Source organism: Rattus rattus, chromosome 18, assembly GCF_011064425.1.
Source record: "Rattus rattus isolate New Zealand chromosome 18, Rrattus_CSIRO_v1, whole genome shotgun sequence".
Classification (NCBI taxonomy): domain Eukaryota; kingdom Metazoa; phylum Chordata; class Mammalia; order Rodentia; family Muridae; genus Rattus; species Rattus rattus.
The window spans coordinates 896,528-909,675 of NC_046171.1; the positions used below are offsets into that span (position 1 = coordinate 896,528).

The 13,148-nt window shown below is 52.8% G+C and overlaps 1 protein-coding gene across 1 annotated transcript in view; it reads left to right on the plus strand.

The window, feature by feature from the left end:
• Itgb2 (integrin subunit beta 2) overlaps positions 1–12,896 on the plus strand; it is a 37,339-nt gene extending 24,443 nt beyond the window's left edge. The window contains exons 7-16 of the mRNA XM_032888963.1: positions 291–446; positions 1,278–1,373; positions 3,757–3,846; positions 5,080–5,220; positions 5,675–5,862; positions 6,957–7,201; positions 7,695–7,914; positions 8,525–8,724; positions 11,711–11,877; positions 12,235–12,896. Coding sequence (XP_032744854.1) covers positions 291–446; positions 1,278–1,373; positions 3,757–3,846; positions 5,080–5,220; positions 5,675–5,862; positions 6,957–7,201; positions 7,695–7,914; positions 8,525–8,724; positions 11,711–11,877; positions 12,235–12,297 — 1,566 coding nt within the window. The 3' untranslated portion in view covers positions 12,298–12,896. The remainder of the gene's footprint in view (positions 1–290; positions 447–1,277; positions 1,374–3,756; positions 3,847–5,079; positions 5,221–5,674; positions 5,863–6,956; positions 7,202–7,694; positions 7,915–8,524; positions 8,725–11,710; positions 11,878–12,234) is intronic.
• Positions 12,897–13,148: the final 252 nt, after the last annotated feature.

Consider the following 13,148-nt stretch of genomic DNA (forward strand, 5'->3'; position numbering starts at 1 on the left):
TGTGTGTATATATGTATATATGTATATATATGTATATATATATGTTTTTATGTCTCATTGTCCCTGTCTCTGTCACCCTGTGTCTCTCTTTGTGTGTGTGTGTCTGTTTGTCTCTTTCTCTGTCTATCTCTCTGTGCGTCTCTGTGTCTCTGCTTTCTGTCTCTGTCTCTCTGTCTCTCTCCATCTGTCTGTCTGCCCACACCCCCCCCCCACATCTCTCCTCCCCTGGAGGCCCCATAGGAAAACCAAGGCCTTCAACCTTCAACCCCTGGCTGCCTCCTTCTTCCCAGGAGGAAATTGGCTGGCGCAATGTCACGAGGCTGCTGGTGTTTGCCACGGACGACGGCTTCCACTTTGCCGGTGACGGGAAACTGGGTGCCATCCTGACCCCCAACGATGGCCGCTGCCACTTGGAGGATAACATGTACAAGAGGAGCAATGAGTTCGTGAGTGCTCTGACTGCCGTGGCACGCCCCACGGCCAGGAGGGGTGACAAGGGGACAGGCTGAGAGCAGGGGCACATGCCCGGGTCACCCAAACGGAACCCAGACTCCTCTTAACACAAATAACAAGTCACAGAGGCCGTCCCGGAGACCCTGGGGACCACATGAAACTCCTGTCACCCAAATCAACCCGCGAGGCAGGTCTAGCCCTGGTCCTCAGACAGAAGGCCTCACAGAGCCTTCTCCGTTCACCACACTGTCTCTACGCATGCCTGCTCTGCCTGCAATGACCTTGTCAGAGCCTCAGGCCATCCCTGAACGCTCGTTGCCTTCCCAAAGGTACCATAAAGGATTTTTTTTTTGGAGCCCGCACACTCAGGGACTACCCGGAACCCACTGATGTAGAGCTGGCGGCAGACAGAATCTGGGGGGTCCTGACCCTGGACAGGAGCAGGGATATCTTATCTCCCTTCCTCCTCCTAAAGTTGGATATCGTATCCTTCCACTATACATCATGGAGGTGAAGAGGTGGAGTCTAAAATCTAGCCCTAGTGGAAACGCAGGCACTTCCTAGGTACCCATACGCCAGTTCCTCAGGATACTGCTTGAGCTCTGGCTGGCTTAGCACCTAGAGTCGTGACTCACGGTAGCCATCACAATTATCAGTATTCTCTTGGCGGATTTCAAAGGATTTGGTTGGTTCCCTGCCAAGCCTGTCATATGCTTGTAGATCTGCACCAAGTAAAGCCCGGCCTGAATTCTGTCAGCCTAGACGTTTGCTTCTCCAAGGCATCCTGGAAGGCTTGTCTGACAAGGTGTGTCCCCTCTCTCCAGGACTACCCGTCAGTGGGCCAGCTGGCCCACAAACTTTCCGAGAGCAACATCCAGCCCATCTTTGCAGTGACAAAGAAGATGGTGAAAACCTATGAGGTAAGAGGGGGCCTTGTGCAATGTGGCGACAAGGCCATCTCGGCTGGCAGTGACAAGCCCGGCCCTGCCCTTTGTTGCCTCAGTTCTGCTTTTCCTGTTGGCCTGTGGGTGGTGGGCCTGCCCAGTGGCCACAGTTTTCTGTCTGTGAGCATCTTGATGAGGGAAGTTGAGACTGTCGTTAGGCCACACAGGGTCCATGTCTTGAAATTTCACAGTGCTGCTCCCTTCTTTTGTTTCTTCTGGAACAAAGCAGTTTGGCACACCCCCCCCCCGCCCCCATCCCTCAAAAAGAAGCTTCTTTGAGTAACCAACATTCGAATGGAGCCAAACTCATGTGTTGACCGCACCTCAGGAGACCTCAGTTCTGCCCACAGTGGGATACCTCCTTCCTATATATGTTGGTTCAGGACAAGTCTCCCCAAAGCACCTCAAACAAACAGAAGCCAAAGCTAAAGCAAACAGGATCTCGCTTGGGTTTGCCCTTGGCTTTGAAACGGTCGTCCATCCTCCTGGGGAGAAAGCAGCCAGCCTCGCTCTTTGTAAAGCAGCCAAGCCTGGTGACCCCCAAGGTTCTGCATCCAGCGAGCTCACCTCTATGGTGGCCCCTAGAGGAAGGTGCAGTCCCACACGCGTAGTTAGGAGACCCTTGGACCCTTCGGTTCATAATAGCATTTCTGTCTATTCTAATGGCAGTAATTGGGTCCCATGATGTCACCAAGCAAGAAGCAGCTATGGAGTTAGCAAATATTCACTGAGGCCTGGGATGCCTCCCCAGGGCCCCTCGAAATGCTAATTGAGGCTCATCCTGTGTTTCTGCTGCTGATGCTATGTCATGTGTGTGCGTCCCGCCTTGAGCCATCTGAGGAGCTGAGGCCAAATCCTCTAAGGGCAAGTTCACACAGGCCTAAGAGTCTCAGGTGTGGCCAGTCTCCCAAGCCTTCTTCTCCCTGGCTTAGTGATTGGCTGGACAGGCCTGAAGAGTTAAGCAAACTAGACTGCCAGTCAGTTTGCCACAGTGTAGGGGTAAAGTCAGCAGAGACTAGAAAGGGGAAGGGCAAAGTCTAGGAGAGAGCTGGGGCTTGAGCTTCCTCGGCCCCTCCCCTTTCAGGGCTAATCTCAGGACCTCCAGCCCCACCTGAGAATAAGTGGATCCTTCATGGCCTAAGGGACAACCCCTACCCCTTCCCCACCCCCGCACCTGCCAGGAGCTACTGCCTAGGCCTACCCTCTTTGGAATGTGTCGAGTGTAGGCAGCCCAACCTATGAACTGATCTTTACTGGACAGTGGGTCGTGAGGGATTCTCTTCCTAGAAGAATCTCTGCTCCCAGGAGCTGCTCAGCCAGACCCTGAGCCCAGAATGAGATGTGTATATCTGTCACGTGACCCGAGACTTGGAAGACGCTGACTGTAATCAATTTGTAAAGTCTGATGGCTCATTCTTTGGGATCGGAGAACCGCAGATCTCAGCCACCCCAGACACATCTAAAGAAGGGGCCCAGCTTGTTCCTCTGTGAGAGGCAACAACGCTCACCTGGGAAGGCCACTGTGGGGACTCTGTGTTCCCAACTCAGAGATGCCATCGGATTGAAATGTCAGCTGGGGACGGTCACGCCCAGGAGTGTGTGACCTCCATTCAGGGTTTTAGAACTGGGCTTCCTTCTAAGGAAGGAACCTTGTGTAGTTCCCCCACTCTACCCCCTTTCTCTGTAGATTAGGCTGGCCCTGAACTCACAGATATCCACCTGCCTCTACCTCCCAAGTGCTGGGATTAAAGGCATTCACCCCCACCGTCCAGCCCTTCCTCCCTTTCTCAATCAGAACAGGGGATTGAATCTATGCTAGGCAAGGACTCCACCACCAGCCCATACTCTTGGCCCTTTATTCAGTTTTTCTTCTCAGACAGTCTGGCTGAGTAACCCAGGCAGACCCTGAACTTGTGAATAGAGGCCAGGGACAATAGACCCAGCTTTTCAGGGCCTGGGTCCTGAGCTTTCTAGACCCAGCTCTTCGAAGCTTGATGTCTCTTCAGCTAGGGTGAGAGACTGTGACATCAGGCTGCTCCACCAGGCCTGGCTGCTTGGTTTTTTTGTCCCAAGAATCTATTACTGGCATTCGGCAGTATATCACCGACTTGTTTTACATCCTATGAGCCAGCTCATGAGAAAGGGAAGCTTTTTAAAAAAAAAAAAAATTTATTATATATAAGTGCATGGTTGCTGTCTTCAGACACACCAGAAGAGGGCATCGGATATCATTGCAGATGGTTGTGAGTCACCATGTGGTTGCTGGGATTTGAACTCAGGACCTCTGGTAGAGCAGTCAGTGCTCTCCACTGCTGAGCCATCTCTCCAGCCCTAGCTTGGTCTTCTTTCTCATCAACAGAAACTCACAGAGATTATCCCCAAGTCAGCGGTGGGCGAGCTGTCTGACGACTCCAGTAACGTAGTCCAGCTTATCAAGAATGCCTACTACGTGAGTCCCCAGCAAAGTTGGCTAGGGGTTAGGGGGGTAGGGGGGTGGCTGGCAAGGATCCCATGGGTCAGGGGATGAGTGGGGGGTGGGGCACATCCTCTTTGGGGGGGCGGGGAGGGGGCTCCTGCTGACATCTTCATAGCTTCTGGACCGGCAGAGCGGGGAGAAAGAGAGGAGGGTACGGAGAGAGAGAGAGAGCAGCCACTTTCCACAGCTTGTGTCCTTTCATGGCCTGGCTGCTCTGTCCCAAACCCTACCTGGGTATTTCCTGAAATACCAACGGGAGGCCCTTCTTACTGGCTCTTCCCTTCAGCCGCCATGGCGTAGCGGGGAGTGGCTGTCTAGAGAAGGCAGAGTGGTTCCTTTGGGGGTCGGGGGGCAGACATCATCACGGTGGCCTTGGACCTTGTGAAGACTCCCTTGTGCCTCTTGTCTGCCAGCCCCTAACCTTATTCTGGGACCCCTGACCCCTCTTCCATCCTCCTCCTCTTCAGGGATGGGCAACCTGCCCAGATGCACCCAGATTCGCTTGCCTCAGAGGCCCAGTGTCCTGGTGAAAGCCAGCATGCACCAAACAAGGCTCAGGGTTCAGACAACGTCCAGTCCCAAGCAATAACAGAACTCCACTCTCAGCGATAGGTGTCCCCCCAAAGTTCTTACCTGTGTCATCGTCGTGTTGCTGAGCGTCCGGTTGGTTAGCAGCCCATACTGTGTGGGAAGCCTCTCAGTAACACTGCTAGAGTACAAGCCAGGGGCCGGGGTGGGGAATCCTGTTTTCTCCTCTGACCCTGTGAGCCCCGGTTCCCCTAGTCAGGCTCCTGTACCTGGCCCCTGCCCAAGTGTGCCTAGCTCTGTCTTCACAGCGATGACTTGGGTGACGCCATCTTCACTTACTCACGGGCTACCACCTGTACTCTCTCTCCTTCCAGTCGTGCTTCAACTCCTACATCACTTCAACAGTCTGTCGTTCCTCCCCTGCTAACCCAGGTTCAACAGCAAAGGGATAGTCCTCACAGGGTTCATGGCCTGTGTCTGTGCTGGTCACTTGCCAGCAGCCTGTCTCAGAGCAATCCCGTGACAACAGCCATCTGTCCTCTGCTGGCACAGCCACCGAGCTCCTGTTAGGTGTCTGTGTCATCCGCTGGCGTGCAGGAGGGACTTGAGGAGTGAGATGGCCGGGGGCAGGGACAGACATACCTATCACTCCTGAGCATAGCTGTTCTCTTCCCATAGAAACTCTCCTCTAGAGTCTTCCTGGACCACACCACCATCCCGGACACCCTGAAAGTCACCTATGACTCCTTCTGTAGTAACGGAGTATCGAGTATAGGCAAATCCCGAGGGGACTGTGACGGTGTGCAGATCAACAACCCGGTGAGCCTGGCCTGCTTGTGTACCTGCAGTTCCTATACCAGTGTTGGGGGATCCTGTGAAGATCTCGGCGACCCACTCCCAAGGACAGCTAGGAAGAGAAGGAGGATCACAGGAATTAGCCAGAGAGGAAACTATCAGGGACCAGCGCCCAGCCTCTTCTCCCTTTAAACACGTGTGAGGAAGTCAGATGCAGCATCAGGGGAGGGTACCAGACATGGTCTCAGCTGCAGCTTCACGCCTATCAGCACAATGAATACCTGAAAATTTCTATCTACTATGGTTCCTGGGTAGAAAGATGGGCCCGGGGTGACAGCACCCTCTAGAGGCAACTGCTGGACATGCACCACTGGACAAGTATCTGGTTGGGGTCTCTGAGAGGCTGGGCAAGGAACAAAGAGCAAGGTTATCCTTTGTCACCCACAGTCCCAAACTGAACACCACCATCCTCCTATAGGTCACCTTCCAGGTAAAGGTCACGGCTTCGGAGTGTATCCAGGAGCAGTCCTTTGTCATCCGGGCACTGGGCTTCACCGACACAGTGACGGTACAGGTCCATCCCCAGTGCGAGTGCCAGTGCCGGGACCAGAGTCGGATGAGGAATCTCTGTGGAGGCAAGGGAGTCATGGAGTGTGGCATCTGCAGGTGAGGAGGGTGCATGGGGCCTGTGGGACATCAGTCCATGGAAAAGGTGTCTGTAGATGAGGCTAGCCCATAGCACGGCATGAGGAATATACATGAACAGCCTGTGGCAAGCCTGTCTATGAGGCAAGTGCCTTCAAGCGTAGTAGGTATGGCCAGCTCACCCAGGAAGTGGCTTTGCAGATACTCCTATCTCCTAGCTCTCTCTGACCTCAGAGACCCTGAGCAATCGCAACATGCATCTAGAGCTCCTTTGGGACATATGACCACTCCTGGCAGCCTGGGCCCTAAAGCCATCCTGTGGACATGTATACAATGGCCTCAGTTCAGAATGCTCTACCTCAAGGAGGAGAAAGGATGTGGTGGGCCCAGCAAAGAGTATGTAGCTGTTAGTCTGGGTACCAGCCATTTCCTTCTGACTGCTTTCCCAGTTTCTGATCTTTGAGGTATCCCACCCCTCAGCCTGCACTGGCTACATACCTCCTCACAGAAACTCTTAACAGTGGTGGTTTTTGTTGTTGTTGGTTTTTTTTTTTTTTTTGCGGTTGCCCTCTGGCCGGTAGCCCCTTGTCCTGGTCCTGAGTGTGAAGCCCTAAGTGGCCTCTCTACAAGGCTGAGCTAACTTGCCTGGAGGATTGGGCTGTTGGTCAGTGAATTCTGTGGCTTCCTCCTGCAGGAGGACACTGCAGGATGAGTCACGGTTGACTATTGCCGTTCTTGTCTTCCTAAGCTATGTATGGTGTCCATGCATTCTTCTGTCTACCTAGTTCAGTGATAAGGCAGGGATCCTAGATCCCCAGTGGATCCTTCTTCCAAATCTAGGTCAGCGGGGACAGATACTGGCTTCTTGGGACAATCCACTCACACAAGCCTCAGGCAGCTCCCAGGCGAGCCTGCCAGAGGTGCTATGCTCATAGGACGGTCGCTGTATGACCCGAGATATCCTTGCCTCACACATGGCGCATGCTCAGGAGACCTTTGGAGAGCGGGTGTGATATAGCACACTTAACAGGTGGTTGGGTGATTGCTGGGCCGGGAAGGATGGGTGTCCCCATCCCAGGGGCAGACCTAAGTGCAACCCTCCCTCATCACACCAGGTGTGAGTCTGGCTACATTGGGAAAAACTGTGAGTGTCAGACGCAGGGCCGGAGCAGCCAGGAGCTGGAGGGGAACTGCCGGAAGGACAATAGTTCCATTGTGTGCTCGGGGCTGGGGGACTGCATCTGCGGGCAGTGCGTGTGCCACACGAGTGACATCCCCAACAAAGTGATCTTTGGGCAATACTGCGAGTGTGACAACTTCAACTGTGAGAGATATGATGGCCAAGTCTGCGGTGGCCCAAGTAAGTGTGTGAAGGTGGGACGGGGGAGGGGGGCTTTCTTGTCCGTGTGCACCAGGAGATATTAAGTGGGACATTGGGGACAGACAGACAGGCTAGCAAACCTTCCCTGCATGACCTGTGTGTCTGTGTCTGTGTTACTCAGCATTGTCCTGGGGAGGCAGTGGTGGGTCCTAGTCATGTCCTGATCCAAGAGCTTTCCAGATACAACATGGAGGTCCCATCTGGCTGGCTGGTGGCCATGTTGCCAAAGAGGCAGGGCAGGAAGGTATCCCTGGTCTCTGTGGTTTCACCAGGCTGTCCTTCCATGGTGCTCTGGGGTCATGTGAGGAGGGAGAGGTAGAAGCAGGGAGCAGAGGAGGCTTAAGTGCGGTCCTCCTTGATCAGGCCGGGGAGCACGGTGGCCCGGGGAGCATGGTGGAGGGAGGAATGAGCCCCCTGTTCCTAGCAGCCTGCAGGGGAGTGATTCACGGTAACCTCGGTGGTTGTTTTGCAGAGAGAGGCTCCTGCTCCTGTGGCCAGTGTAATTGCAAGGAGGGTTTCGAGGGCTCTGCTTGCCAGTGTCAGAGGTCCACCACGGGCTGTCTGAACGCACGGCTGGTGGAGTGCAGTGGCCGTGGCCGGTGCCAATGCAACAGATGCATCTGTGAGAAAGGTTACCAGCCACCTCTGTGTGAAGAGTGTCCCGGCTGCCCCTTGCCCTGCAGCACCTACGTGTGAGTGTTCCCACTGCCCACATTGGCCTCACTACTTGGGAGCCCTTGGGGACACCACTGCTCCATAGTCCTTAGCAGGATTCAGCAGGATCCATTGTCCCTGCCACCAACCCCATCTTCCTGCATGTCCTGGCTTCACAGAAGGGGGGTGTTCTAGGCCTGTGCCCCTTCAGCCTTGGAATGAAGTTTCTGTTAACGCAGGCTCAGCCTTCCATACCCTCTTAGGCACACAATTTGTGCTTCTCCTCACTCGCTTGACTACCCCAAGACCTGAAAGCTCCCAGACCCTCCGCCTGGGACCACCTAGTTTACAAATGACCACACTCTCTTCATACCATGCACCAGACACAACCGTATTTTTTTCCTGCATCATCGATGTCACCTCGCATAGCTCTGCAGCCTGGTCCGTCCATACACCCTCAAATACCAGTGTACCCATATACACCCGGAAATCCTGGCACACAGAGCGCACCCTTCCACAGCCATGCACCCCCACATACCTGCAGGCCCTGACGTAGCTAATGCGCCCTTGAACACCAACCAACACGCCAGTTCACACCTCCGTGCCCTTACGAGCTCTCAACGCCCTCTCCACCCCACTCCTCCGCAGCTTCTGTGCCGAGTGCCTGAAATTTGATAAGGGCCCCTTTCAGAAGAATTGTAGTGTTCAGTGTGCCAATGTGACGCTGCAGACTGCCCCTTTCAAGAAAAAGCCCTGCAAGGAGAGGGACTCAGAGGGCTGCTGGATAACCTACACTTTGCAGCAGAAGGACGGAAACGCTTACAACATCCATGTGGACGACGATCGAGGTGAGGCTGAGTGGTACCTGGGTATGTGATCTCATGATCCGGCCTCGGTGGAGCATGGTGACAAGAACTCTGACCACAAGAGATCATGAGGGAGATCTGGACAGGGCAGCTAGCAGCCATCCACTTGACCTGCCCCACGGCCCTTTCATTCCTGCTCCTTACCTGTCCTTATATGAGGAGATGAACGGCATATGGGGTCTCCTAGTGGTAGCAATGCATGTTGGGTATTGTCTTAGTTTGGGTTTTATTGCTGTGAAGAGACACCATGATCACGGCAACCAAGGCAAACATTTAATTGGGGCTGGCTTATAGTTTCAGAATCCATTATCCTCATGGCGGGAAGCATGGCAGTGTGCAGGCAGACATGGCACTGGATGGGCCAAGAATTTTACATCTACAGGCAGCAGAAGGGGGACTGGTTCCACAGTGGGCGGAACTCAAGTATAGGAGATCACAAAGCCTGCCCCCACAGTGACACACTTTCTCCAAAAAGCCACACCCACACCACAAGGCCACACCCACTCCAACACGGCCACACCTACTCCAACATGGCCACACCCACTCCAACATGGCCACACCCACTCCAACATGGCCACACCCACTCCAATAAAGCCACGCTTCCTAATGGCACCACTCCCCATGGGCCAAGCATTCAAACACATGGATCTATGGGGCACATTCCAGTCCAAGTCACCACAAGTAGGATGCCATTGCAGTGGTACATGTTCTAGCCAGAGCATCTCTCATCTCTTGGGAGGATCCTGAGGGATGGTGTCTGTTACTTCTTCAGAATGCTTCAGGGAAGTAGAGTTGATTCCATCCCCAAACATTGTTTGCTGGCCCTTTGTCTTGGCTCTGGTTTTTGCCAGACCCAGTAAGACCAGTGAACTTAGGGATCATGACCCGGTCTCTAGTGTCACATTCTAAAGGAAGAAGGGTTCCTGGGGCCAGTTCGCCTAGACAGGAAGATGAATCTATAGGACAAGGGGAAGCAGAGGGTGTGTGGTCGATGCAGTCACCACCCCATGATGCCCCACAAGTCCTGGAAGAACCAGGCCTGTTCTGGTACATTCCAGCAAACCATTAGAAATTTCCAGAAAGTGGCCATACTTTGCTAAGTTTATTTAAAGTCTTTATTTTTTTTCTGTAATTTCTAGTTCTTTATCATGATTAGTGTGTGCACATATGCGTGTACATCAGTCTCCTTTTTGAACACGGGATCAAACTCAGGTCACCCTGTGTGCACAGCACACACCTTTACTGGCCGATCCATTTCACAGGCTCCCAAATTGTGTTTTTAAACATCAGACTAGCAGTTCTGTTGCCAGGGTATAAGGTGAGTCTTGGCCTGCTGGAGGAGCATGTGGACACAATCCTATCGGGAACCAAGTGGACACAATACTGTCAGGGAATCAGTGCATGGTTTTGTGAGGGGCCGGGTAAACATAGTCCCTTTAGGAAGTAGTGAAGGTGATCTTGTCAGGAGTTGGGTAAACATAGCTTTCTTAAAGGACAGGGAAGATAAAAAAAGATGTATGTATGTATGTATGTATGTATGTATGTATGTATATGAGTACACTGTAGCTGTCTACAGACACAGCAGAAGAGGGCATCACATCCCATCACAACAGATGGTTGTGAGCCACCATGTGGTTGCTGGGATTTGAACTCAGGACCTCTGGAAGAGCAGCCAGTGCTCTTAACCGCTGAGCCATCTCTCCAGCCCTGGGAGATATAATCTTGCTATTGTATAACTGGTGCCCTGTCGTGAGCCAAATGGACGAATCATGTCTCCAAGCAGTAGACGCAGGTAAAACTGCTGTTTGGTCTAGGACTTAACAGAGAGATGAGCGGGCAGGGTGGGCTGGAGGGTGGCAGAGAGTCTCCCTGTGCATGGAACTCAGAGAAGTGGCACTGAGAAAAACAGGTGATGGGTCCTGGGGTCCCCAACGGATGAAGTAAGAAGTCAGATGCCAAAGAGCTCAGGAATGCGTTGAATAACGAGGACCAAAGAGGGACAGCATGATGCATTTGGGCAAAAGATAGGCCAGAATGCCTTATACAGACTTAGGCAAGCAGACTTAGAATTTCAGCCTCCCACCGCATCCAGACTCAGATTGCTGAGGGGAACTGCTGAGGAGGCCACTCAGGACCACCGGAAGCTCAGGTCAGCACCTACCATGCTCCTACAGGACCAAGACCTGCAGCCCCCCTGAGCCTGTCTTCAAGTCAGGAACCCCTAAAAGGCAGATAGGACGCAGACTCTGCCCTTGGCATTTGGGACTGCTGGTTCCAGAGCAAGGGCTCCTCCTCTCCACCACGACAAACATGTTGGAGATTAGGTCTGGTTTTGCACCACCTTGGCCAAATTTATTTAACCTCTGCGAAGGCAACGTGCCTCCCTGAATATCTCATATATCTCACGATGATATGAGAGATCCTATGCCATGTTGTTGGGGACCCACCCAGCAGGGAGAGGTCCACACTGACTGTTAGTACCCCTGACTCACAGTCAGGGGCCTGCTGTGTAGCCATTCCAGAACCCATACCCAGGAGAGGCCAGCTCAGCCCTGGACCTTGGGACAGTGTCCTGCTTGTCACATGGCTGACCACAGGTCTCTGGTTCCTGCCATTGGTTACTACGGAATCCCTTTGCCTGGATGTACCAGCTCAGACATTATGGCCAATTCTCATACTGCACAATGAGATAGTCGGGGGTGCCTCAAACACAGCCCTAGTTTGGGAACACCAGTAGGTGGTGACCAGGGATGCTGTTATTTCAACAAAGCTTTCCTCGGGTTGGCCATTGACCTCGCCAAACAGCCTTCATGTTTCCTTTGGAAGCATCTCTGGTAGGGGTGTAGCTAGATTCTCTCATCTCCTCGAGAGTTGTGGCAAAGGGTGATTTTCCCCCGTGGCAGGAATAGCATGGCACACTGGCTACTGTGGGAGGGGCTGACCCTTGGTTGTGTTGCCTCTTCCTTAGAGTGTGTGAAAGGCCCCAACGTGGCTGCCATCATAGGGGGCACTGTGGCCGGCGTTGTACTGATTGGTGTCCTCCTCCTGGTCATCTGGAAGGCCCTTACCCACCTGACTGACCTCAATGAATACAGACGCTTTGAGAAGGAGAAACTCAAGTCCCAGTGGAACAACGTGAGTGGCCTAGCTTTGAGAACCCCCAGAGCACACGGGGGCTTCCTCTTCTCTTTGACCTCTCACCGGCAGGGATGGGTACACTCTGTATCCTAGGGGTGCTTGGGAAACTCACACAGAGCGCCTTCCCCAACTCTGTTACTTCTCACAGTGGGACTGGGGCCATCCTGGAGAGCTGGCACAGGCCTCACCCCAGCTTAGCCTCCAGGGTCCCAGAGTGTTCTGTGCTGCAGGTTTAGCCTTGAGGCTTAGAGCCTAGGAAGGCTTCCTGTCCTGGTTGGCTTAGAGTGACTTCTACTGATCTGGTGACTTCTTGGAGTCCCTGCACTGACAAGAGCATGTTTGATTCCTCTTTAGGACAACCCCCTCTTCAAGAGCGCCACGACAACGGTCATGAACCCTAAGTTTGCTGAGAGCTAGAGCAGGAGTCAGAGGAGACCCCTCCAGACCATGCCTCCTCCCCTCTGCAAATACAATGTAGCTTACAGCTCGCCCCAGTGCTGCCAAGGATCCAAAAGCCTACTTTGTTTCTTTCCGCCATTATATCAAGGCTGCCAGGGTTTCTACGGACTCATCTTCCCACCTACACAATCTTGCCACAGAGCCTGCAGATTGTTCTGGAGTCCCAAGAGGTTCCACACACATTTTCTTGCGTAAAGGGAAGACAGGGGTCTCAGTAAAGGTGGCCCCAGCTTATTTATATTTAAACTTGTTAGCGTATAAAACTATTATATTGTTAACATCCTGTCCATTGTATTATATGTGATGTAAAACTATATCCCACATATGTCATAATCATGTATGTAAAAATAATAAAGCTTCCATTCAGGGCTGCAGAGATGGCTCAGTGGTTAAGAGCACTGACTGCTCTTCCAGAGGTCCTGAGTTCAATTCCCAGCAACCACATGGTGGCTCACAACCATCTGTAATGAGATCTGATGCCCTCTTCTGGTGCGTCTGAAGACAGCTACAGTGTACTCACATACATAAAATAAATAAAGCCTTTTAATAAAAAAAAATAATAAAGCTTCCATTCGTGCTGTCCATGGAAGGTAAGCTTTGTGGAGTCATTTGGGGAAAGGCGGCTGAGGTCAAGTGCTTTGTCCCCACTTCCTGGTTGTCCATTCACATCCTGAGGGTTCTGGTGGGACCTGGGCCATGGAATGGAAACTCAGTTCTCTTTTTTCCCTGTCCTTGGGCCTGTATGTTTGGAGCCCTCCGAGACTCAGTGCTAAATCCTGTGTGGCTGTCCAACAAGGCTGTCAGATGAC